The following is a 26,761-nucleotide window of genomic DNA, read 5'->3' as shown; positions in this document are numbered from 1 at the left end:
CTGATACTCTGGAGGGCACAGCCGCTGTTCAGAAAGACCTCAGTAACCTGAAGGAAAAGGTTGATTGAAACTTCAAAGTTAGACACAACCATCAAATCCTGCACCTGGATCACCCCATGGAATGGTGCAGGATGAGGAGCAGCTCAGCAGAGAGGGCCTGGGGTCCTGGAGAACCCCACAGCCGGGTCAGGCTGGGCTTGTGACAGCTCAGGGCCACGAGGCTGACAGAAGCCCTTGGTGCCTGGTGTGGGACATGGCAGAGTCACCTCTGGAGCATCCTGTCCCACACACATCTCCTGCCTGCAGCCCCACAAACAGGGCCACACAGATCAGGTGGGGTTGATCCTGGGCATGGATCCTGCCCCCTCCCCGAGTCAGCACCTTCTGCTCCTTCCCACCTCGGGAAACCCTGAGTGCTCAGGGTGCCCTGTGTCACCTGCCCTGTGTCACCTGCCCTGTGTCACCTGCTGAGCTCCTCCATGCTGGGGAGGCGGCACCACAGCTCATCCTCCAAGTCCAGTGCTGAGTCCAGGTTCAGGCTGAGTTCATTTCTAGGAGTAGCCCATATACCCCTTCAATTAGCATGAACAGGGACAAGGGCAGGCAAAGGTCAAGAGAAGTTCAAAATGGCATAATCTCTTTTTGCTGGTGTTCCCCAGTGGTCCTGATCCTGCAAAGCTCTCCAGTGCGTTTACCAGACCATTGGAAAAGCCAAAGAACAGGGCCTGGCTTGATACAATGGAAGTTAGAAATGGAGGGGTTGAGAATAGGTAGCACTGTTGCTTAAAACAGGAGAAATAATTGATTTATGTTATGGTGGAAAATTAGGCTGTAAAGTGAAAAACACTTAAAAAGAAACCCTGTGGTTTCAAGGGAGCTTTTTGCTCTGATTCCTGCTCAGCAAAGAGAGGTACCCCAATAAAGGTCATCAGCTTCATGAGCTGAATTATTAATTCCTTTCATACCACTCAGGGCTTGTAAACAGTATATAATACAGGAAAACAATTGGCACTGTTCACTGAGTGGGCGGAGAGGTCAGGAGGTAAATACTTGTATTGGCAGCAGCAGCTCTTCAGAGCTGAGCAGACTTCTGTCCTTTTCCTCTTTTAGAGCAATCCACTTTCCAGAATCTTAAGTCTCGTTGTTAGTCCATATCTCCTCTCCCTTGGATGAATTGTTTTTAGGAATTTAATGGATTACATATAACTGTGAAGATAAAAAGGGCTGGAGGGGAAGGGTGGAAGATTGTGGGTAAGAGATCAGCATTGCCATGTTTCATAAACAGCTGTGTTTTTACACAGAGGGAAGTTTTTAAATCCATCTCTTCAAGGCCAGGTGTAGAATAAGCAGTTGTGCTTCTACGTACTTAGAAAAAAATCCAAGTGTGATTTTGAGACTAATATGTTATAATAAATACCATCTGCCAGTAGTTAGCACAAGACCAGAAATGCTGGTGTGTTGCTGCCCTTGGATGCCACAGCTGTGCCATGTTCCTGCAGGGATTGCTGGGTTCCCAGCAGCACAGGGCATTGAGGGGATTCTGACCCCAAACTTGAGCAGCTGGGTGGTGGTGAGCATGGTGAACATACTACAAACCGTCAGCAAAACACAGAATTTCAGCCATGAACTGGAATTTCCAAGTATGACTGGGAAATAGTTACACATTGTTGTTTGCAGCCTGTAACGTGGCATTATAGTGAACAATCTAAAATTTCAGGACTTGCAGAATTTGCGCTGCCTCTCTCTAAACACTTCCCACTCAGAAACCCCTCTTCAGAAGGCACATGCACGATTGAGTTGCTCTTTGAATGATACTGGATGAAGCATTCCAGATGCTGGCAGGTGTCGCTTACTGCCCTAAGTGCCCTGCCCTCGCAGCAGCTCTCACTGCGTGCCCTGTGCCATCTGGCCAGGGCTGGGCAGTGACCCCTGTGCCAGAGCAGCAGGGAACCTCACAGGGACCATCTGCTGGGCTGCTCCCTCAGCCTGCTGAAGGCCCCTGTGCTCAGGGCTCACTCTCACCCCTCTCCAAAGAGGCAGTGTAACTTCAACCTGCACTTACTGCTCGGCTTAACTTGGATGTGTGTGAGAGCTTATGTAGTTTTCAACAGGCAAAAGGACAAAACTCTTTCCAGGAACCTGAAATGGCTGTACTACATATGAAGAATATATTTTTTTAAAATTTACAAAACATGTACAGTATATGGCTTGCTAGTTCCTAAATTAGGGAGACTGTAGTATTAAGTTGGAAAATAGGAAGATGCAAAATAATTTTTCTTCTCTGAGCACATCAGAGGCCTGTGCAGTGTAATGCAGAGCCTGTTGGGAGGTCTGCAGCCAGCATGTCACATGCAGCTTTCTGAGCACTGCTGCGAGAGCCAGGCAAGATGATAAATTAATGTGTAGGTGTTCTAGGCAGTAAATGCCTTGGTAATCCAGTGGGGAGTAGGACAGGAACAAGCCAGGGCATTGCTGAATAAATCTGTAATTGTGTTTGTTGCTGTTCTCAGCTATGGCTGGTGTTTAACATGGTGAACTAAAGTTGCTGCTTTGAGTAGCTACACCAAGGAGGCTCAGGGTGGTATGGAAGTATGGCAGCAGGATTTAGTCAGTGTGGTGCAGTGTCTGCTCTCACATTCTGTAAAAATGGTCTGCTGAAGTGTTTACTTTTGTTTGTGGTTTGCCTAATTAGAGCAGAACTTTGCACTTTCAGTGTAAACAGTGGTCCTCAGGGAACTGCCTGCTGCCCCGGAATTGGGAATTGCAAGAATGTGAAAGGCAGGATTTGGGCTGGCAGCAAAGCCTGGCGTGGGCTGGAGTTGTGCTTCTGGGGCTGTGTTCTGTGGTTAGGAATGCAGACTTGTAGTGTGCATTTATTGGGTCTTAGAGCTAAACAAGAGTTACAGAATATATAATTATGTGGGACCTACGAGCACCAAAATCACAGAGATGGAGACTGAGCTGCTTGGCTTGGGTGTTGGTGGTGATGTGCTGAGAGGGAGATCAAGCCCAAAGAATGCATCTTGGCTTTACCTAATCTTGGGTTAAAAATGACCCTGGTTAGTGCAAGATGGTTTTCTCCTGGTTTGAGTCCTGGAAAGGTGGATCCTTTCCAAAACACAGAGGGCAATCTGGCGTTTGTTTTTGATCACGTTCTGACTTTGAGGGTTTTCACTGGCAGACACAGGCAGGAAGTTCTGTTTCTTCTTTCAGCTGCTAGAAAATAAAGCTTTGGAGCGCCTTGTGCTTAAAGACACTTGTTTCTGATGCTGCTCCAGATCAAATTCCAGCAGCTTGCCAGCCTTTGGAAGAGGATCTCTCTTCTGATCAGGAATCTTTTGAAGGTTCACTGGCCACAGATGGGAGATCATCATGTCCTTTCATTCCACAGTAATGCTCTGCATACAGTTTAAACCTGGTGTAATTTAGACTTTCTTTGTGCTGGAAGTTGCTCTGAATTGATATTCTCAAACCATCACAAGTTATAAATTACTAATATGACTGCTGAGAAAAGTAGATCTACAGATAATGTGTATGACAGAAATACCTTGAGAGGGGGAAGCTGATGCTGTTAAAATTACCTGCTCCTCAAAGCAGCTTCCTCGGGTGACTGAAGACATGCGTATTCAATTTCAGTGTAAATGAAAGTTTTCAAAGTAAAACCTTCTCAGTAACATGCACATCACATCTTTCTCATTTTCACTTTCCCATTAGCTACAGATGTGGAGCAGATGAGTTCCTCCTCTCCTGTCCTCCCTGTGAACTCCGTGGGCAGTAAGTACCCCTTTTCTTGCCATGTGGGATGGGGTAGAATTTCTCATTCTGAGGTAATCCAGAGATGTGAATTGATACTCCATGGTAGAGACTTGGAGAAGTTTTACAGCTGATGCTTATTTATGGAAGTGGGGATTCCCACAGCTGAGAGCTGATGAGGTATTTCTCACTAAAATAGCACAGACCAGGTCTGTACATCACTATTTACACCAGCAGAATGCAGGCTGAGTAAGATCTGTTGCCACCAGAGATATCTCAGTGAAGGAGATGCCTCCATGAGTGATAGAAACCCCTGAGGTGATGTAAATTATGTTGACATGGGAGTCTTTTTCTATAGTGTTTCATTATAACACTTGAAAATCTATAGCCTGAAATTTCTCATGAAACTGAGAGCAGTTGGTGAAATACTCCTCAATTTCAGGGTAATTCTGGGCCTGTAACTTTCTGAGACTTTGAAAACCTGAGCTGCTGGACACCTAAAAAAGGAGGAATTCAGAATTCCTTGTTAACACTCCATCTAGTGGCATTTGCTGTGCGGAGGGACCAGTCGGTGGGAATCCACTAGATGGCAACAGGCCCTTGTCAGACTGGTGGGACTGGGAAACCGTGTCCTTCACAGGGCTGAGAACCCCTCACTGAGAGCAACTTTTCATCTCATTGTTTGGGAACTCTGCGGATTTTTCAAATGTGGCAGACTTTGAACTGGCAGCTCATTTCAAAGTAATGCTCAGATGTTCACAACTGCTAAAAGCCTCCCAGAGCCAGGACACGGTCCTTTCCATGTGCCTTTGTGCTGGTGGACTTGCACTGACTTTTATTGGAGAACTGTGGTTCCTGTGTGATGGGAGTGAAAATCTGGATCCTTCCTTTATAGTGAGAGCAGCCCTGTGGAGTGCATGCATGGTAGGCTCTGAGCTGTGAACATGTGTGCAGTTATTTGCCTGGTGATTAATAAAACACATCTTTGTTGGTATCTAGCTAGGCTTTCATGCAGTTTATCACTTTTATATGGAAGCAGGTAATTTCACATGCATATGTAGAATAATTTGTTATCTAGAGACAGGTACAGTTCATGATGATATATTGGCTAATACTCTGTTGAACCTTTTTGGCCTGACACAGCTCATATTTACGCTTATGCATTGACAGGTATTAAAACATAACTAAATTTCCCATAGTATTCTCCCAGCAGAACATTTCTGCAGAAAAAGGGCAGGGCTGTCCAACGTGAGCTGACTGACCCTCCTTCCCCCTTAAATAACTGTATGTTACTGCCAGTGTGCATTTGTCTAGCTACAGCTTTCATGTCTGTTATCTTTTGCTAAAATGAAAAATGCTTGTCTGTTCCCTATGAAGACATTTATATAAACTTTTGATAAACTAAATAAACCGAGCTCCTTGAGTTCTTTTGATGTCTCCCTGTCTCTCGATCACCGCTCAGCGCTGGTGGCCACTGCTCAGTCAGGACCATGGGCCAGCCCTCGTGGCCTCTGCTGGGGATGGGTGAGCCCTGGAGCTCCTGCTGGGCAGGTCCCCACTGTCCCCAGCCGTCCCCTGGCTGTGGTGGCAGCACTGAGTGGGCTGTGCTCGGTGTCACCCTGATGTGCCCCAGGCAGGCACATCTGCGGGGTGCTGCCTGTGCTAGGCAGCAAACAGTTGCTGACACAAACATCTGAAGCTTCCCAAGCATGGATTTAAAAACATTCTGAACGTGCCTGTCTTTCCTTAGGTTTTTCCCTTGCCGTCTTCCTTGCCAAAATTAAAGCAAAAAAAAAAAATTCTGGAGGATTTCTTACAGCCAAGTAGGAACCCAAATTTTAATCCTATTTGTACATGTAGAGCACTTGAGAGGTGTGGAATGTGTGCTCAAGCCTTTGGCTTGTTGTGCATTGGCAAACTGGGGTAATGGCCCCTTTACTGTAATTTCCCCTGTTTGTCTGAAATGTCTCATTCAGAGTAATTGCAGTGAATTATTTTCACATGTCCTCACAGTAAAGATGAACACCTCTGTCAGGGCTTCTGTATTTTCTACTTTCATGCAGGTATACATGAGGAAAACCAGTTGGTTGAAATGTCTATTTAAAATAACACAAAAGTCCTTTCTTGTACATCATGTAAGATGTCTCTGGAAATAATCCAAATTGTGCACTCTCACTTCCGAATGAGTCTGCCAAGCATGCTGAAAATTTTGAGATTTCAAAGGCAGAATGTCAAACTGCATCCAAAATGAGTCATTTGTCTTGTTTTCATAATGTTAAAACAATCTGGCAGGCATGCTTTTGGGCTGCTCACTGTTACCCTGCTGTGGTAAATTCCCTGTACCAAGCCACCACACTTACCCGAGCTGTCGGTGAAGTGCTCGCTGTGGGTGACTGAAAAGGGCTCTTGGCTATCAGACCCAGGGAGAGGGCAGATTTTTCCTAAAATTCCACTTTTGCAAAGTTCAGTCTGTTTAGTGTGTAGTTTTTGATTTTGGTGGAGCTGTTCCTGTGTAAAACTGAACAAGTTTAAGTCTTTGAACAGAGCAAGCAGATATATTTTGAATATTCACCAACCTGGAGTTCAGAAGTCTTTGGTGAGTTGTTCTGACTTGAGCTGTACAGAGGGACACTGTTCCTGTGGGATAGCAGCACAGCATGTCTGAACAGGCTCCTTCAGGATAATCCTGTGAGCAACTGGAGGAGCAAACAAGGCGTAGGAGAAGGGCTTGGAGCCTTTACTGCCCAGGGGATTGACTGACACCACTGCTGAGCAGAGGGAGATCCACCATCCCTGCTCTGAGTGCACCACAGGAGCCTCCTCCCTTTCCTGCCCACGCTGTCCAGAGACAGGGGCATTTCTGGAACAGGTATGTCAGGCCAGTCATGCAGGAATACTTGGAGGGCAGCTTGAGAGGCTGCTCCTGTGTGTCAGGGCAGTGTCAGTCTGTCTGCCATGCAGAGAGCTGTGTGCTCCTCCCTGCACAGCCGCAGAGCAGGAAGGTCCCTGCTGCCCCAGGCAGCCAGCTCCAGCTCCTCACCTTTCCAGCAGAACTGAGGCTGGCCCTGCCCACCGCAGCCCTGAAGAATGTTCTCTGCAGCAGTACCTTAAAGCACTGTTTTCTGCTTTGCTTCCTCCCATTCTCACCCCTGTCAGTCCAAAGCCCCACAGTCCAGTCCCTTTTCATCTCTCACTGGTCACTTTGTAGGACCAGTGCTGTTCCATAGCTTGGCTCACTCAGGAGGAAGTTTAATTTCCTATAACCTGGTAAAGCTGTAGATTTATGCTTTACTGATAGATTTACCAGTTGGATGTCACTTTTATTAAAACTGAACTAGTTCCTCAACTGTTGTGCTCCTTTAAAATCCCTGTGCATTTCTTGATTAGCACTCAGATTTGCTCATGAAGGAGCTGGATGATGCGTCCTGAACTCCTCTGGTGGGACAATGGCTCAGTCTTACACAGTTTTGGGAGGCAGAACTTGGATAGGGCATTTCTTTGGCAGAGGTGTCACTTTTCCTGCTGGACAGGCCACCTGGCCATCAGAGCAGGAGGTCCTTGGCTGGCTGGTCCGCAGTTTGCATTCATTGATCAGTGAGTTGATAGCAATGAAAACCCACCGACAGCAATGAATGTTGATTGCAGCCATTAGATGCTGAAGATGCCACGGCAAGGTGATGGTGCTGTCACTCCAGAGCAGCCCAAGACAAAATTCCCTGGCCCCTGCTTTGGGTCTTGCCTTATTCAATGGATTCTGCAGTCCCTGGACGGGCAGAACAAGTGCCTGCACCCTTGTCAAGGTTCCTGCTGCCAGAGCCTGCAGTCCTGGGCAGCCAGCTGGGCTGGAGAGGGTTCCACGTGGGTGCCACTGAGTGCCCAAGCCCCTGGCTGGTGTGCCTTGGAAATAAAGGCTGCTTCCCTGCCTGCCTGGCTGCAGGGTGACAGCCTGAGCCCTGGCAGCAGCTGAGCCGCTCCTCGCCCGGTGAGCAGCTGCTGGAATCAACTGCAGGTTCCTGGGAGCAATGAACTGACATTCCAAAGCTTTCTCCAGCAAAGCTCAAGTTGCCAGCCCAAATGGAAAGGTTTCCCTCCTGATCTGGCCTATATTCTGCTATTTTCAATATATACCATGCTCAGATTTGTTTCCAAGTGTCCCATATGGTGTGGATACGTTCCTGCTTTTGTGCTGCCCATACAAAACCTTCCATTGATCTCTTATACTCTGTTCTGCAGAAACTCTGTGCTAGTATAAAGCTTTAATTCTTTTTTTTTTTTAAGAGAAAACAAGCATTTCTTATACACCAATTCACTTTTAGAGAAAGCAGAACTGGAAAAACTCAACCTCTGTAGCTCTTAATATAATCTGTAAATCATGACCTGCTAATGGCAACCACATGTGAAATCTCTGAAGGTTCAGGCTCTCCATTGAACAGAGGGTTTGTGATAAACCTCAAGGTACAGTCAACGGTCGATGGTTTTTTCTAGTTCTCAAACTCACCGACAGCGTTGAATGTTCACTGAAGCTATCCAAAGATGGCTGTGCACATGCACTGTACAGATTTTCCATGCATATGTTTTCCATAGACTGGCAGTGGAAACACTGCTGAGGACTGCACATTCTTTATTGTAAAGCCTTAAACTGCAAAGTATTTTAATTACGGAATGGAACCTCGAGGACTAATGAATTGCAGAAGTGTAACACTCTGGTTATGGATGCTGAGTTCACTCAGTATTTCTTAAACCAGCTTTGAATATATTGGAGTTGCAGTTGTGGAAAAGCCTTTTCTCTTGTGGATATGCAGGTTCTCAATAGGAGCACTAAGGATGTTTATAATGATTCAGATTTCTTTATAAAGTTCACTTGGAAAAAAACTGGGGGTGAGGGCTCACCCACAGTGCTAAAACAACAAAAGTGAGAGAAGGGGATCTACTTAGTGGAGTAATAATGTCTGTGTTTCCACAGCTCATGTCCCTGCTCTTCTAACCCTAAAAAGGGGTTTAGGCTCTTTAAATCTCTATATTGCATCTAATTATCTTCACCTTTTCCACTTGGCTTGCATGGTTCCAGAGGGATGACTTATTTGCAGTTTGTTTGTTAAAAAGTAAATGTGCTGCTGTATCTGAAATAACTTTGCTGTGAGTGCAGTGGAGCTTACAGGGTCAGTGGGGATAATTTACTGCTTAAATGCTGGAAACTTGCTTTAAATTCAGAGTATTTTCTCTTGTTGTAGGGAGCTAACAGTTTCTCTCAGAATATCCTGAGCTGATACGTGTAATTTAACAGTAAGTGTATTGTCTACTAAAGTACTTGAAGCAAACTTGCTCAGGAATACAGATTGTAGCCTGCACTTAAACTGACTGATTTTAATGGAATCATTAAACATCAGCTGATACTGAAAATCAAAAGAATTCTCCAAAAATTAGTCTCACCTTTTTCTTGCCATCATTTGGAGTAGGAGCTGGTGGAAAGAACAAAGACAATTTGAATTAATCACAAGCAGTGCTCAGCCTGGAGTGTTAAGCCTCAGGAGTGTCCCAGTGTGAAGGGTGACTACATGTGGTAGGTATAACATAAATCAAGGAAACTCAGTTCAAGTCAAGCATGAAATTTTGGTTTTAACAAACCAAAACAGTGTGTTTATATTTAAATGACATTGTGAGAGAGGCTTTTTTCTCAATTCACTACTTCTTCCTCCTTTACCCCTCCAGTGACCTTCAAGGTAGGAACTTTCATCTTCTTGTTTCACAATTTCAGAGCCTGAATTCCTACTGTAAGTTAAACTGTACATGTTATTTCTATATCCTGGCTGCACACTCCTTCCCCTTTTCAAAGTTCAAAGCTCTCCATCAGATTTTTTTGGACAAACTCTGAAATTATAAAATAGCTCTCTGGAAACTGTAATGGGCAATATGTGCAAGGCACACTCCAAAAGTGATGGTCTGCACGAACCTTCAACATATCTTCCTTTCCCTCAGAGTTCTTTCACCTAGGAAACTAGACCTGACAGCTGCCACCTCTACTGTAATTCCTTAATTATTAATTTTTGTTGTGAAAAAGCATGGAGTGGACCCTCCCCAGATGCTGACAGGGGTCCCTGAGAGCCAACTCTGTTCTCTCATGAACACCTTGTAAGCTGGGGTCCCTGTAAGGCCACCAGGCAGGAGGCAGTGCCTGCTGAACGAGACCTTTTCTATTAATTAAAGTATTGAACACTGGGAGAAACACAGTGGTTAACCTGTTTGTAAGAGGTAACTGTTCAGGACTGAGTTAATTTGGTGCATGTTTCTTGTGCTCTTTGTATTTATGGGGCCTGAACAATTCTTACACCCTAATCCAATCATTCTACTGGCTCCTCACAATAAGGCTTTTATTTAGCAGGGCAGGAATCCCAACAGCACTGCCCTAAAGTATCACTAAATAAATTTTACATATGCATCTGGTAGTAAAACAGCTTCCCTTCTCCTCCCAGCCCTGTGCTGTAGCTGTGACTCTCATGAGGGAGGTGTGTGACCCCAGTGAAGGAAACTGGGGCCAGGATTGTCCTCAGCACATGACAGAGTCCTCCTGCCTGCCTGGGGCATCCACAGAAATGCCATGTGCAAGCACATTTGCTTTGTCCTGGAACAAGCTTTAATTGTATTATAAAAATGTGTTTTCTTTGTCGAGGTAAATGACTTCAGCAGGGTAAGCATGCAAATACCCCTTGGGGAGACAAGAGCATGGAATTGCTGCCAGTAATTTTAGTTACTGCTGTTTCACTGAAATTGGGGTGAGTGTTTAACTGCACTCAGATTCAGCAGTCTTCTACAGTGAGCACTGGAGGTTATTTTTAATGTCCAAAAATTCCTTGGGACTACTGCTTGACAAGTCTGGGGACCACATAAAACTGGGGGACAAAGTCACCAATCTGTTCCATTTGCCCTTTTAGAACACAGTGCTGTGGTGATGATCCTAGATGCAGAGCTCTTCTGGGACCTGGGAGAAATGCTGTTAGTACCAGTTTCCAGCAATTTAGGGAGGACTGATCAAGTTCTTTTAATCTCATTCTAAGTTGACAAGCCTGCTTGGGATGCAGCATAGCCTGGACTTTTGTAAGGTGTTTGACTTAATACCAAATGACAATTTAAACTGGTATGATACAAATTTGCTGTGGCAAATGTTAAAAGGATTAACAAATGACAAATGGGGAGGTCTAAATGCAATTCCTAGTGGGACCTTGATTCAGTTGGTGCAGCCTTAGAATGACTTGGCCACATCCTAGAGCATGGCTTTAGGCCTGGGGGAAACACAGTATATCCCATATTAGCAGGTTTGGGGTTCTGGACAGAAGAGTGACACAGATTTGGATCTCTGGGTAAATCAAGTGCAAGTGAATGCTTTGGTCCAGCTGAATGCAGAGTTCCATGTTTGGGAACAGGGAATACAGACCATGTGTGAGGATACGGGGCTGGGCCCATGAGCAGTTCTTGCCATGGAGATAATTAACTGCATGTGTGTGCACAATCTGACTCCTACTACTGTGCAAACAATGAAATACTGAACAGCAGCAAGGCTGGTGCATCTGCATCTAGTTCTCCTGAAAGTGCTGAAAGGGTGGATGCTTTAGCCAGTTCTGGCACAGGCTGCCATGAAGACATCACTGAGCTGAGCAGGTTTCTCAGAGTTCTCAGTGGAGAGAATTAAAGACTGTCACCAGGAAAACAAGGTTCTCTGAGGCAAACCAGTGAAGGTTCAGGAGTTCTGTCATGTCTCCTGACAGCTTCACCTGCACAGCTGAGGCAGTTAGAGCACAGCAACCCTGCCCTGGCTTTGGGAATGGGTCTGGCTCCACAGCAGGGAAGCAGAACCTTGGCAGTGGGTGTTAGCAGGGAAAAATGGTCTGAGTCTTCAGAAACTCAAGGCAGCAACTTGTGTTTCAAGAGCATCTGAAAGAGCAGAAAGCTTTTTTGACCTGTTGGGATGTGATTTTGCAAGAAAATTGGACATTCATGATTGAAAAGGGTAGGCTAAGGCTCAGCAAGTGATTTCAACTGAAAAGTAAAATAAATTTTTTTTTGTTATGATTTTTTTTCCAAATATTTTAAAATAAGGCATTTATGAGTGAGCTGCTCTGAATGTTCTTGCAATGTGACATCCCAGCTTGAGTATTGCCATGCCCTTTGTTTTTTTAGGTGCTTCACCAAACTCTTCTGAGCTATCAAAATGGTGAAATAGATGGATTTTTTAAAGTGAAACTTGTTCTATGTTTCTAGAACAAACACACAAGCTCTCAGAATCAAACTCTCCACCTCCTGTGACCTCCTAAAGGAGGTAGTTGTCAAATTTGGGGCTGGAAGACACAGCCATGGGCAGGGGCTTCCTTGCTGACCTACTTAGCCAGGAGTGACAGGATTAGATCCAGCTCACTGTCCTGTGCAAGTGAAGGGATCAGCACGTGATGTCCCCAGCCCTGCCTGCCCCACACCCATTTCCCCAAGGACTGAGCCCAGTCCCACCCAGGCAGGCTGGGGAGGGCATCAGGAGCTCCTTCAGCACTGCAAGAGCTTCCCAGCACCCAAGGGTGGTGGCAGGGATGGGTTTGGAGCTCCATTTATGAACTGTTTGTACCTGACCTGGAACAAAATGACCTCAGCCCAGGATGTCTCAGTAATGGTGTCGTCATCTCATTTCACAGAACTTCAGAAATTGTCTTTGTTGGGAAAAAACTACTTTGGATGTCTGGGACCACTACTGAATTGCAGCTGTTGGCTGTAATCAATAAAGCAGTTCTGACTCTTAGAATCAAACCAGTGGCTAATGGATGTTTGGAGAACGCTCCAAGGAGGAGAAGCTTGCCTATTTCCTGCTAATCATCTCCTGTCTTCCAGACATTTTTCAACACACAGACTCCTGGAGACAGACTTCTGTGCGTTCAGTCACCAGGAATGCATTTTTCTTTTCATGAATTTGCACAGCTTCCCTGTGAACTTTTATCCCCTGTCTTTTAAGATAACATTTGTTGCCACGAGGATGATTGGCTGTGTTAGATCCATCACTTTTAATGGAGAGGAATCTCAGGTGTCCTCCTGATGGATTCCTGCAGCTGCACTATGGCTGGGCACATCTAACGCTGGGTAAGCAGCTTTGTGAGATATAAATAACCTTGTCTTTTCTGCTGTATTAAACATGCTCACAGGTCTTCATCACTGAGGACTGCACTGCTCCAGACCCAGGATGTGCTGCATTTATGGTGGTGGTGAATTTAGGATAAGTGCTTCTTCAGAAGGTCCCCCCGTGCTGACTGCTCTTCTTGGCTGGCAGCTTTGTGTCTGCGAAGATCAAAAGATTTCCCATTAGCTGTGAATTCAGGCATAGTTCCTGTGCCTGTTTTGGGAAGGAGAGAGATGATCCTAACTGCAGATGATTCTGTTACTGAGATTGTTTTCCTCCTTTTAGCTTTTTAGAAATTGCTGGCAGAGTCATCAGTCTGACAGTTTTCACAAAAATCAGTTCCTGTGTGGCAGAGCATTGCCCTGTTGTGCTGAGGTTGGAAGGAGCTGGACTTGCTCTTTGCCCGGGCAGGGAGGGCAGGAAGCACTGGTTCTCCTGCTGCTGAGATTCCCTTGTCATTGTTTCTGCATGGATAATGTAGCTGGATGAGGTCAGAGAACCCCGGGTTTGGAGTGAAGGTCTCCTTGGCTTTGGTGGGCAGTGCATGGGTGGGCTCACCCCAGCACGATGCCTGCCCCTGCATGTGTTTCACAGCAATCACTTCAGTTTTCCCATGTGGGATACTGAAGGTGTGCCCTGAACCTGCTCTTGTAATGGGCAAACATGGGGAAAATATGGTTCAAAGTAATTGAGAGAAAATCTGAGGTCTGTTCTGTTGAGATGGCTTCCTGTGACTTCAGACCAGGGACGTGACCCCCATGGAACTGCTGCCATGTGTCCCTCTTCACACACTGATCATGCACAACACTAGAAAAATACGGAGTTTTTAAAATATGGTAATTGGGACTTTTATATTTGATTCCCTGTTTGGAATATTAGCAATTCCATATGGATAAAGCTTAGGTTATCTGCTTGGGAAGCAGTATGGATGGAGAAGGATCAAATGGAGGATTTGCTTTTCATAATCATAATGTCTCCTTGTGATTAGTTGATAACTGTCTCTTTGAAGATAATTAGTTCCTGGTTTTCATCTTTATGATCCAGCAATTCTCATCTGATAGACTTCAAGATTTGAAGTTCTTCTCAGAAGAAATACCTGTAAAATCTCACTCACTTTTTGGCTCAGTTTTGGCAGTGTGACACCTCCGGGTCAGTTTTATGCTGCCACCCTGTAAGACTCCATGTCACAATACACTCACTGCAATAAAGATTTTACTTCCAGTAACTGTATAGAACTGAAGCAAAGGAAATGACATTATGATGACATTGTAATGAGCAGGAAAAGGAATCCTTACGTGGCTTTCTCCCATCCTCCTCGCAAAGGTTATGAGATTTCTTCTCCCTTGCCAACATCTGGCTTAGCTGGAAGTGTGTTATTCTTTCCATGAGGGGTGTCCTCCTTGAGCTGAGTGGGACGAGTGCCCTGATCTCACTGAGCCTCTGCAAGGTCCTGCTCCCATCTTGTGGCTGTGGTCACTCCCAGTCAGCCCCAGCAGTACCACATGGCTTGGAAGGACTTGCTCTGGGCTGACAGGGAGACATCACACCCTCAGCACGCTCCCATCCACACCACAGATGGATTTCCTGTGTTTCCTTGCTCTTTTTTCCCAATCTCACACCAAATTCATTCAGCCTTGTTTACTGAATGGTGGTCTGAACGTGCAGTGTTGGCTTCAGAGCTTCAGCTGTGTTTCTGTGAGACTTTCCTCCACTGTGTGTGGCTCAGCACATCTTGAACTGCTCCTTCAGGTGCTAACATTTAAAATAGAAGTGTCTTCAAAGACTTGTAGAACTAACTGTGATTTGGGGGTAAAAAAAGAGGCGGTCTCTTCTATCTGGTTACCAGGCAAATATTCCTTGGAAGAAAAAGACTTCCTCCCCCACCTCTTATATATTTAATTTCTTTGCTTTTGCGTGCTTTTAAATATTGGATGGATGTGCATATGACCCCCAGGTGGGCAGGACTCAGCCATTCTTCTCTGAATTATACATTTAGCCTATTTAAATGCAGCCATCATGTGAAACAAAAAGGAGAAAATGTACTTATGTTCATTTAGAAGAATGATCTTTGGATAACGTCACCAAATATTGCAGGGTTTTATCTTGCCTATAAAATAAATTGGTCCCAGTGTGCTGTGAGATGCACATAAAAGTTTGAATATGAAAGTAGTATAAAATTCAGATGAGTTGGTAGAACTGGCTTTAGAATTTTGAAAAAATGGGAACAGATTTCCTAAGATTGACGTGTGAGGGAGGGACATACCACAGGCTTTCATTTGTGAATCTCAACCTATTGGTATATTTTCTTTTTCTGGTGCCCTTTCTCCTGATGTTTGATTGTATGGCCGACCTTTTGTCCTGGGGTGTGATGAGAGCACAGGTGTTCCAGATGTGCTTTGTACTCCAGCACGATAAAGCCACAGAGACCGATGATGATGGTAATGCTCAAATTTGGGTGGTGGTCTTTAGATTGCGAGTTCTGCAGTCACTTCAAGATTTTTATAGTTTTTCTTTTACACTGAACTCGCTGGTGTTTAGAAAACAGTTTCTATTATTTTAAGATACACCACCTTCTTGTCTTCCCTCTCCCCAGTACTTACACCACCAGCACGGGGTTTGCATGGGCTCTGTTCTAGTAATTGCTTTCTACCGGAACAATTAAGAGCTGTGAGAGGAGAGGAAATTTGGCTAAAATGTTCCAAATGGAAATCTGCCTTTATGTGGTTTCAGAATGACGACCCAGCAAGCATAGGTGGATGTACTGAGAAGTGTCAGGATTCAGACAGCACCATCCTTATCCTCAGTAAACAGGCGGGGTTGGGAGGGACGTCTGCATCTGGGCAATCCACACCAACTCTCCTCCCAGGGCACCACAAAGCCACACAGGTACAGACAAAACAGCCTCACGCACACATTTCAGCACTTCCTTCTTTTCCAAAGTAGACTGCAGAAATATTGCATCTACACACTGGTTACTGAAGGCAAAAAATGAAATAAATAGGGCAAACAAAGCTGGAGCTAAGCTATTATGTATTTCAGACTGCTTAGTATTTGGCATGTGGACCAAATGCTTTAGATTATAAGGCATAAGCCTTTCAGAACCTTAAGTTATTTTAAAATTAAATGGATGACAGGCACAGGTCTGCTGCATGGATTTGATTTTCTTTGTGTCTTAGCAGAAGTAGTAAGCAATGTCTCTAAGTATATAATAAAGCTATTTTCTGCTATCACAGAAAGGTTTGCTATGAGAAACAGAACTGAGAAAGGATCACATTTTCAATAAAACAAATTGAACAGATTCTCAGAAATCTAGGTCACAGTAACAGATGACCTATACATGGTCCTAGTTTTTGATGCAACTGTCTAATCTGCTCTGAGAGTACTAGCCAGACATCATTCCTAATTGACCTTGATATTCAGTGAACAGAAAGAAAGCTAAAGCCACATGATATTTAAATCTTTAGCAGAAAATAATATATGGCAAACTTGAATGTATTCTGTTTTGTAACTAGGACCTTTTTAATGTGAACCTTGTCTGCAAATGTGTTGATCATCTTAACAGTCTGAATTTGAGGCTCTACCTAAAGAGATAATGTGAGTAGGAAGAGCCACTCGTCACAGCCAGTTGCAGGGGAGGGTTTTCTGTCTGCCACACAAGCACCCTGTGTACCATGGCTGCCCTGGTGGGCTCCCCCAGCCTCCCCAGGGACCAGCAGCCTTCTCAGAGAGGCGAGAGCTCTCTCCTGGCCTGCACTGGGGGCTCAGCTCCAGCAGGAGCCCCCGGGGTACCCAGCCCTGGTTATGTAAATGGAGCTGCTGCCACTCCAGGGCACTGGCGTGCATGCAGCTGGAAATGTAAATATGGGAGACTGGGAATTGCAGTGCGTGGTGAAACCCTGACCACTTCTGCTCCTAGACCAGATGAACCCTTTTTGTTCATGACACCAGACTCAAGATGTAGCACTATTTACAGAGGCCCTGTGGACTTGCACATGGGAGCAGAGGGATGGATGTGTGCTCTAATGCTCAAGTAATGTGTGCTCAAAGCTTGGAAAAAGCCAAGTAGGAAAGCCTTGAATACTCATATGACAAGGTATTTTGCAAAAGAACTATAAACGGATTTGGTTACCAAACTGAGTCAGTAAATGTATTGACAGAATTTTGGGGATTGATGCCGTGCTGGACTCACTGCATTCCAATGCACTGGACAAGCAGTGCCTGTGCCACGGCTGGGCTCACCCTGCCTGGGCTGGAGCTCCCCAGGGCACACAGCCCCTGTCCCCAGTGCTGGAGCAGCTCTGGGCTGGGGGCAGTGCCATGGGGGGACACGTTAACGCTCCCCGTGCTGCCCGTGCCCATCCGTCCCACGGAGCCTGGCCTTTCCCAGGGGAGCAGGGGTAACCGCAGGGCTGAGCAGCGTGGTGCTGCAAACACAAACTGTGCAAGATCCCAAAGCTGCTGTGGTGCAAGGGGACCTGCTAGCGGGCAGCAGAATTCCCATTCCCAGGCTTCCTGCAATATTCATTCCCACACAATTAACTGCTAATGCAAGAGGGTTCCTGAGTTTGAGATGCAGCACTCAGCACTCAGAAATGTGCAGTTTTACCCAGGTCACTGCTGGCAGTGGGGTTCATTTCTTTGTGTTATGCAGCAGGGCAGCTGCAGATGGTTTGAGCTACTCTCAGGGAGGGCAGGAATGACTGAAGTCTGTTTGAAAAGGTGATGTCATCCGTCTGTATGTCCGTGCTGCTTCTTAGGGAAACACATGCTTCCATGTTACCCTTATATCAAAACACCCAATTGTTATCTTTTGAGTTCTTAACATTTGAAACTGTTGAGCACTGTTAATCAACACTGTGGGTCTGAAACGATTACAGCATGTGCTGGCTATTATTAAGATAAAATGAAATTCTTCGGATTCCACATTTTTTGTTAAATTGCCAAGTGTATTGTGAGATCTTGGCATACCTGACACATTTTTATTGGCAACCAACCCTGTAATGCAATACCATCTATTAATGGTTGGATTATACACGCGCTGCTCTTCTGCATCTGCTGCAACTTCCAAGGCTGTTAGTGCTTGTGACAGTGCTTCAGGCTTTAGAAGCTTTCCCTTGGAATAGTTGTAGCTGGAGTTGTGCAAACTGACTTTGGAATTATCTGTTATTTCTATGTGCAGTTTAAATAAACCCTGGCCACATGAGAAGAGCCATCAGCATCCTTTTCTTATGTGCCTGATGGGATTATTGCCGTGTCCAGGCTGAGTCTGCGGATGTTGACGGGGGGTCGTGCCCAGACATTCCCCTTGTGGCTGTTTCGATTCAGCAGAAGTGCTTTTTGCCTACCTAGAATGGTCTGGTTTCCATTCAGAACTTGTGCTTAACAGGTACTCAAAATCTTACGACCCAATTGCAAGGATTGAATTTAACTTTTCAGCACTTTTTTTTTTAGACAGCACTTTCAAGGGGTAGGTTTTAACATTAGCATCTGGATGAATATTAAGTATTAGCAGTTGTACAGGTAACAGAAAAGGTTGCTGCACATTAAGAATACCATGGAATTTCATCTAAAAGTGTGTTGTAGATCGAGCATCAATATCCTTAACATTTATTAAAAATAATAATGGTTTTGTTCAAAGGCCTACTTTGGGTAGTTCCATCGGGGCTTGTCAGCACCAGCAAGAAAAAAAAAATCAAAATAGGTGATAAGAATTGGGCTAGATTACAATCAAGCTAAGTTCTACTGAGAACTAATACACCCAAGGCATTGTACTCCATAAGGAAGAGAATTCAAGGAAGTTATATAATTACTCAGACAAAACTGACTCCTGTGAAAAGTATTTACATTCATTCACATTTATATTTTTAATGTTCTTAAATAACAGCTGAAAATTCCGTGAGCTGGCCCCTCACATGTACGAGCCCTTGTCAGTCGTACAAGAAGCACATTTTTCAGAAGTGTGTTCTTTTAGTCATCCAGCCTTTTTTTGCCCTTCTTTGCTCAGAGGACCAGTGGAAGCAGGTCCATCATACAATCATCTGCCTCGTGGGCTGGTGCAGAGCATTAGCACTGCTCTCTCAGGTGTCTCCCTGGAACATGTACCTTCCTTACTTTAAAACTCTTCCCCTTTTCCCAAACTCCACACCAGGATTGTGTTGATAAAAACATGCTTAACAGCAGCAAACAGCCCAAGGTCTGTTTCTGTATTTTATGATGCTTTGTATGGCTGCAGCTCATACCAAACACACACACACTTCCCAGCTGCAGGACACAACTCTCACTTTCATTGTTTTTCCCGGGTGAAGAAGAGCCAAGTCATGCCAGTGGTGCTGCAGCGAGACTCACACCTAGAGACACCCTCAAATCAATGTACGTGTGCCTGGCGGAATTCTAACAGCCCAAAAGCCCGCTGGACCGGGAATTCCATCTGGCTCTGAGGTGGTAGGGGAGGTAGGATTTATGGAAAAACACAAAAAGAGAGCAGGACCAGCCCCAAGGCTGCCGCTCTTTGGGCGAGGAGCGCGCCGAGCCCGCGCGCGGCCGCGGCGCCGCGCACAGCGAGGGGCTGGCTTCTCAGCTAATAAAACCTGCTGGTTGGTTTTCTAATCTCGATAATTTCTGCTCATTGGCTCCAATCAGCAGATTAAAGCCCAGTCTCCGAGCAGTTCTCATTTTAACTCCAGACTGGGGGGAAAGTCGGGGAAATGGGAGGTACCAGACACCGAGCGGTTTGGTTTTTCTTATTTATTTTTGTGTTTGCCAAGTTGACACAACTGAACAATGTTCTTCTCCACAGCTGGTACTGGAGCTGCATGGAGTAAATTTACTGGACCTTTTAAGATGAAAAAAGCTGCCCAGCCACATCCCCTTACAGCCACCACTAAATCAAGTCCATTAGAACACCACCCCATCTCAGGCTGGACATCAGCTGCCTCGGTAACAAATCTCAGCTTTTATAAACACTTTGAGGTTTTTTGTTCTCAAATTCTAATTCTCCCCCACACCCCCCCAAATTAAAATCTCCAGCCAGATCATGCTTCTGCCTTCCAGACCCAGGGCAGCTGAAAAGTAACCATATGGACTTCATGATTTTATGTACTGCGACAATAAAGCTTTTATGGCATTCTAGGTGGTTAAAAATGGCAGTCAGGAGCTCTTAAACATGGCACAGGCATGTTGCTGTTCTGAACCGACAGACCTGCCAACAGTGCATCAAAAGCTGTAATTTCCTGTGCAGTGAAGCCCCTATCTCTGCTGCCTCCAGCTTTGTGTCCCAGGGCTTGTGCCTGTGTGCTAACAAATCTCTATTGTCCAGCGGGGCGAATAGTGGCTGGGACCAAAGAATTGCTGTCTGGTTTCTATTCAAATCCAGGTAGTCAGAGATATGAATGGAGTTTCTGGAACAGCCATGTGAATAACCTCTGCTCTGCGTGGAGCTGCAGGCGCTGCGTGGCTGCTCCGCGCCGCGGCCGGCACGCTGCTTGGAAATACACTTTTGATGCTCCTCGTGGCTTTTAATACTTATTAACTTTTAAAATATGCTATCTTGCATTCCTGGACAAAACAAGGAGGGCAAATCATCCCCTTCTCAACTTGCTAAACTTGTGGAAGAATTCTACTTAGAGCTTTCATAATGGGTTGTTTTTGCTGAGGAAATGATAGGAAAAGTTTATGAAATGTATTTTCTTAGAAAATACCAGGGTTTTTTTTAGTGTACACTGAACATCTTTTATCATGCACAGAAGCCCAAGCACCACTGCAGAGGATTTTGGGAGAAAATAAGTTAAATTTCTTTTAGATATCATATACACAGCCCATTGCAATCGTCACAGTAAATCACTGCAGATGGTTTGGGGGAGCAAATACATTAAATTTCTTTTAGATATTGTATTGAGTTCACTGCAATCGGCACAGCTAATCGCTGCCGACAGTCTGGGAGCAAATATGTTAAATTTCTTTTAGAGCAAGTTACGATAAAAATTCCGCGTGTGATAGAGCAAGAATTGGTGGAATACTGCACATCGGGGCTCATTTTATTGCAGTTCTTTTTGTATTTTTAATGATTTTGTTAATTAACACGAGGCTTATGGAACCGAGCCCTGCACGGTCACAGAACCAAGCCGCCGAGCCCGGGGCCGTCTCAGCCCTCCCCGACCACAACTGTCGCTAATCCGTCGCCGGTCGCGATAGGGTCCGCGGGCGGGGCGGCCGAGCGCTCGCCCCCGCAGGTGCCACCGGAGCCAGACAAAAGGGGGAACCGGGGGCATCCTCTCTCTCCCCGCTCGCCGTCCCCGCCCGGGTCTCGGCGGTGCCGGGCGCTGCCGCCGCGGGGCGGGGACGGCGTGTCTGGGGCTGCCCCCCTCCTTTGTGTCCCCGTCTGGCTCAGTTCCTCCCCGCCAGCCCTCGGGCGACACGCGTGTCTGGTTACCGACCCGGACCCGCGAGCAACTTCCAGCGCCGCGGAATCGCTCGAGTTTCTCCTTCTTCTTCGGGGGAGGAGGGAATAAAGCGGGGAGGGGAGGGGGGGGGTAAGGGGGAGCTGCCGCCTGTTCCCCCTCCCCCGGTACCGGCGGGGAGCGGCTGCTCCAGCTGCGTTACATTAACGGATATATATATATATACACACATATATATATTAAAAAAAAAACCGCTTCTGTTGGAGAACAAAGGAGCACGTGCAGAAATGAGACTGGAAAAATAAAATATAAATAATATATAAAAAAAACCCAAACTGGCGGCAGGTCGGGGCGCAGCGCGACCCCCGCCCCCCCGGCGGCTCCCCCCGGCCCGCCGGGACTCGGATTAACGCCTTACCTGGCGGGGCGCTCCCGGGTTCGGCTCCGCGCTGGGCTCGCTCTCCCCGAAGTTGGCGGCGGTGCGGGCGGCCCGGCGGCTCCCGCCGCTGACCGGCGGCCCCGGTGCGGCGCGGGCGGGGCGGGAGCGGCGGCCGGACCCGCCGAGCCCCCGCGGCCGCCGCCGCCCGCGCCCCCGCCCCGATATATAGCGCCCGCTGACGGGCGGCCGCGCGCGCCGTCACGTGCGCGCCTCCGCCGCGCCCATTGGCTGCGGGAGCGCGGGGCCGGGCGGCGATTGGGCCGCGTCCGCGCCCCGGAGGGTCCGTCCCGCCCCGGCGGCGGGCGCAGGGCCGCGCTTGTTTGGGTGCCGGGCGGGCCTGGCCCGCACCTGCCCCGCCGCCCCGCCGCGCCTCACACCCCCCCGGCCGCACCGCGGGGCCCGGCCCCGCCCGCCCCCGCCGCCGGCCGCGCCGCGGGGCTGTCACCCGGCCCCGGCGGGCGGTGCCCGGGCCTGCTCCGCCGGCCCCCAGCCCCCGCCCGGGTTACCCCGGGCGCTCTGGGCCACTGGGAAACTGGGTCACGGCGCGGCCCCGCCGCCGGCACGGGCACAGCGGGCAGCACCGCGGGGCCGCTCCGGGTGCGCACTGTGAGGCATCTAAAAGGTGTCGGAGAGCGGCTCCAGCGCCTTTGAGGAGCGCTTGTGGGTCCTGGAAGAGCTCGGGGTTGTCCCCTCGGGCGGCAGGACAGCCCCTCGAATCCCTGCGGCTGCATTGCCCTCAACCAGGCGTTCATCGAGGAGATTTTCCACTTGTGTTTGTTTCCTTTCCATTCTTCAGCACAGTGAGAACAGCCGCTGCCGTTTCTGTGGCAGGACAGAATAAAACACTTTAAAGCACGTTCTCAATGAGACCACCTGATGATGAATGAACTGCACTACCTTGCCAGTTCCAGTGGTTTGACACTGACAAAACTCAGAGCTGCTCCCACAACTGCTCTGCATCCCTTCCCTGTGCTAGGACAGTGAAACAAGACACTGGGATGTCTCTGGAGTTGCAGTAAGATGCACTAACTTTGTTTCTGTCAAGTGTTCTCAGAGGGAACCCAGGGCTGAGCAGTGGGGAAAAATCAATGTCTCTGTTATATTTTCTCTTCTCATTCTCTTCCAGGTTTCTTAGCCTTTTTTTCTCTGTTTTTTTCAATCACTGACCTTTTCCTCTTCTCTGAGTACGTTTTGAGAGGGGAGTCCAAAGCCCTGGACGCTCTCCTTGATGGGAGTTTGGACTGGGTGACTCCTGAGCTCCCTTCTGACCTGTGATCCTGTCCCGTGGCACAGGTTCTCATTCTCTGACACTTCACTGTTCTCTCTCTGTGTGTTTTGCTGCTGTTGAAATGCTTTCAGTAACCACTGCAGCAACCACTGCTGGTTCTGGGTTCCCGTGCTTTGGTGGTCTGGCAGCCCCAGCACCCTGGGACAGGGCACTGGGGCAGCTGCAGGTGGGGGATGAAGGGAAGGAGCCACGGTGGCAATTCCTGCCCTTTGCTGGTCAAGTTTGTTGAGTTTTTCAGCTGTGCCATGATGTCATTAGCAGGGACATAAGGACCGGGAGGGGTGGGTCAGAGGGCCCTTGTGGGCATTCTTGACACGGATTTCTGTAGAATTCCCCCTCAAGGGCTGGATGAATGCATAAATGGAAGATGAAAATGGAATGAGGAAACTAATGACAGCTACATGGAACTCATCCAAAAGGAAGCAATTTGGAAAGAAAAAGAAAAAAAAAAGCTTGACATGCTGCTTTAATGGTGACCCAGGCTCGTATCACTGTCATGCAGCTGCCATTGATGTGGATGATGAGGTTCCCACCTCTCTGGCATGAGTGTGAAGGAGATAACTCCTATCTGCTGTCCATTCTGCCCACAATCACCCTTGTAGTGCCTTCTCCAGCTCCCAGATAGCTTCCTGTCTGCCTCCTCTTTTGAGGATTCTCTTTCATTTCTCGAGTCATTTAGTTACATTCCTGAAGCACAGTTGATGCAGTTGTTAAAATATGTATTTTGGTGCTTGCTGAGGTAAGAGTGGGCTTCTGACTGCAAAACACATGGTATCTTTGATCATATTTATGAAAAATAAAAATGAATCCATAAGATTGTTTTTGAGGGTAATATGGGCTTTACAAAGCATTGAACAGCTATGGAACCCATTTTAAGATTAGCAGAAATACTGTAGAAGTCCTCAAATGTGAAATGTTAGGGTCTGGAAAAGGGAGCAGGGTTTTGGCACGGTGTATAAGCACAACCACATGCCAATCTCCAGGTGCCTCCTTCTGTCCCCACATCAGAGGTGATCTTCAAATGTTTGAGTCGCTTGAATATTTTGAGGCTCGTCCTAATTATTTTGCTCTCATTCTCAAAACACTCAGTCCTGCTCGGTGGGATGAACGTGGAGATTGCTAAATTAGAACCATGTTTCACTAAATCCATGGAAAACATCATTTCCCATTGGGAAGTGAGCTGCTGGAGCAGCCGTGGAGAGCGAGGTCCCCAGGCAAGGGCACTGCAGGCGCGGCTGTTCCTCCAAGCCGGAGCTGGGCCCTGCAGGACCCTGTCAGTGCTGATGGGGCTGGGGGCACGAGGTGGGGGTTGACCCACTTTTCAGCCTTTCAGCCATTTTACACTGCTGTCATCAACTCTGTGTTACATTTTGCTGCTCAGAATTTACCCAAGTCAAAATGAAAAAGCGATGGAGATCTGTTGAGGCATTTAAAGGAGAGGCAATGCCTTGTGCTTCCCCCAGTTATCCTCGAGTCTTTCTGGCAGTTCCAATCCTGGAGAAAGGCTGTGAAAAGAGAGGGGAGGGAGGAAGGAAGACTTCCCATGAGTTTGGTCAGATCCAGTGTGCTGATCCAGACAGGCAAGACCCAGGGCAGATGGGTCTCATTTCTCTTCGTACCACAAAGACCAGCAGCTGAAGAAGTGGGGGCTTGAAGGATACATGTCTTTTTTCCCTCCTGTGTCATCTTTATTGAGAAATAAAGAGAAATCCAGAGTGTTAATCTGAGCCTCCTCTCTTCCACCACCCCAGTGTGGGAGGACAGAATAAAACACTTTAAAGCACGTTCTCAATGAGACTGTGCTGGTCAGACCAACTAAATTATCTTCTTATCCCTCCCCATTGCTGTTCTCTTCCTTTCCTTGGGAGACTGAGATGTGCCTATTGTCAAGTTAGTTCAGGCAAGACTATAAAGAAATTATTTAAGAAAATAGTTTGGAAAAAGTTAATTTGGGTCAAGGAGGGATTAAGTGAGGAAATTATTTCTTTACATCCTCTGCTAAGAAGTAAGCAAGGGAAGAGATTGAAAATAAACCTTTTGAGCCCATTTTTGGAGTTATTTTGTATGTGCCCTGTCCTTTTGGTAGCTGTCATTGCTTAAATCCATCTAACTTGATGAGGAAGGAAAGAGATTCAGCTTGAGAGCAAATTCAAAGTGAAAAGATTTGGCCAGTGACATGATGAAAGGGATAAGTGTAGGTAGAATGGGATTAAACAGAAGTATTCTTGGTATTGAACACATGGCTCAGAGGCCTTTACTCTTGGCAGCCTCATTTGAAGCCAAATTTTTGTCCCTTTTACATGAAAAAGGAAGGATAAAATTAATTTAAAAAATCAATGTGAAACGGAGTGAGATAGAACTTGTTTGATGGAATTGATGGGCATTTGTGAAGCCTCACTGCAGAGCATCAGGAGCATCATCAGGGAGCAGCTGTGGCAGGAGGGGTGCCTGGGTTTGGAGGGCTGGTCTGAGGGATCTGCCCTGGTGGCTGCAGCTCTGCCCACGAGGGGCCTGGCTGCAATTTCCCCCTGACAAACAGCACTGGGCTGCTGCACTCCTGCTCATCCTCCTGCCTTTGAAACCTCAGCGTGAAAGTGGCCTCTGAGAGTGGAACTCCCTGGGCCTGCCCAAGTACTGCCTTTACTTTGGAGAGTGTGCGTGCTGTGTGCACCTCAGGACAGTGGCTGGCACCACAGTGTGGCACAGTCACTCTGCTGGGCACAGCCACTTGTCCTCACCACACTGAGTGAGGGAGCAGCTCGAATTCTTGCCTGGGGAGTAAACACAAGGGGGAAAGTAAGGCACAAGACCAAAACTGAGTAAGAAGTCACTAGAAGAGCCAGAAACAGGGTCTGCTAACCCTGTTTTTTAGGGTTGTTTTTTAAGGTATGCTGCCAGTATTAATAACAAAAGAATTGGCTGGGTTTCCACACTTGGGCTATGAAATATGCATGCCTGTGTTCCTGCAATCAGGGGAGCGCTGTCCTCCGAGGAGGAGGACGCTGCAGGTTAGCACTCTGCCAGGGTCCCCGTGGCTGGCTGCTTCTCGGTGCCTGTCACCTTCTGTAGTCATCAAGTGGATAAAGAATTTTTGTCATGCTGCTTCATGAATGAAGCCTGTGCTCCTAAAGAGCATAAGAATTAGCTCTGAAGTGTGCATTAGCACAAAGGCGAGGATGTTGAAAATCATAAAAACTAAAATACACATGCACTCCATTTTCCCTTTCCCTTATCCTGACTCTGAGTGGGGATGGAGTCTGGGTTTAGTTTGTCACGGGTTTTTTTTTTCACCCTGGCTGCCGCTAAAATGCTTGGGACTCTGGAGAGCTACCAGCCCTTTGCTTTTAGCATCATTCAAAAATCTTCCATTTAGAGACCATTCTGATATCTTGGTGGTTTTTTTTCTTCGTCGTCTTTTTTTAACTACTAAGGAAATTTGCATGAAAATGGAATCATTGTTTCTGAAGAGTTCCATCTGCTCCTGCTGCTTATTCTGGAGCTGAAGTCATAATCCTCCGTTTGTGAAATTTCCTATTGAAGAGATTTTTGGCTTGTTATAGTTTCAGTGCAAAATTTCAGAACAGAAGAAATAAAGATGCTTCACCTAGGAAAAAAAAAATTAAAAAGAAAAAGCCTGGAGATGACATCAGAACTGCCAGTATATCTGCAGTCAATACACTGTAATTCCATAGGGACTGAGGGAGTAGGAAATAGGACAGTACGTGAGGGCTGTG

The 26,761-nt window shown here is 46.8% G+C and overlaps 1 protein-coding gene across 1 annotated transcript in view; it reads left to right on the top strand.

The window, feature by feature from the left end:
- NR6A1 (nuclear receptor subfamily 6 group A member 1) overlaps positions 1-26,761 on the top strand; it is a 72,488-nt gene that overhangs the window by 8,319 nt on the left and 37,408 nt on the right. Inside the window, exon 2 of the mRNA XM_036393925.2 lies at positions 3,715-3,774. Within this exon, the coding sequence (XP_036249818.1) occupies positions 3,715-3,774 (60 nt within the window). The remainder of the gene's footprint in view (positions 1-3,714; positions 3,775-26,761) is intronic.

Source organism: Molothrus ater, chromosome 20 (assembly GCF_012460135.2).
Source record: "Molothrus ater isolate BHLD 08-10-18 breed brown headed cowbird chromosome 20, BPBGC_Mater_1.1, whole genome shotgun sequence".
NCBI lineage: Eukaryota > Metazoa > Chordata > Aves > Passeriformes > Icteridae > Molothrus > Molothrus ater.
The sequence above is the reverse complement of the archived record's forward strand: the minus strand, read 5'-3'. Positions and strand labels throughout refer to the sequence as shown.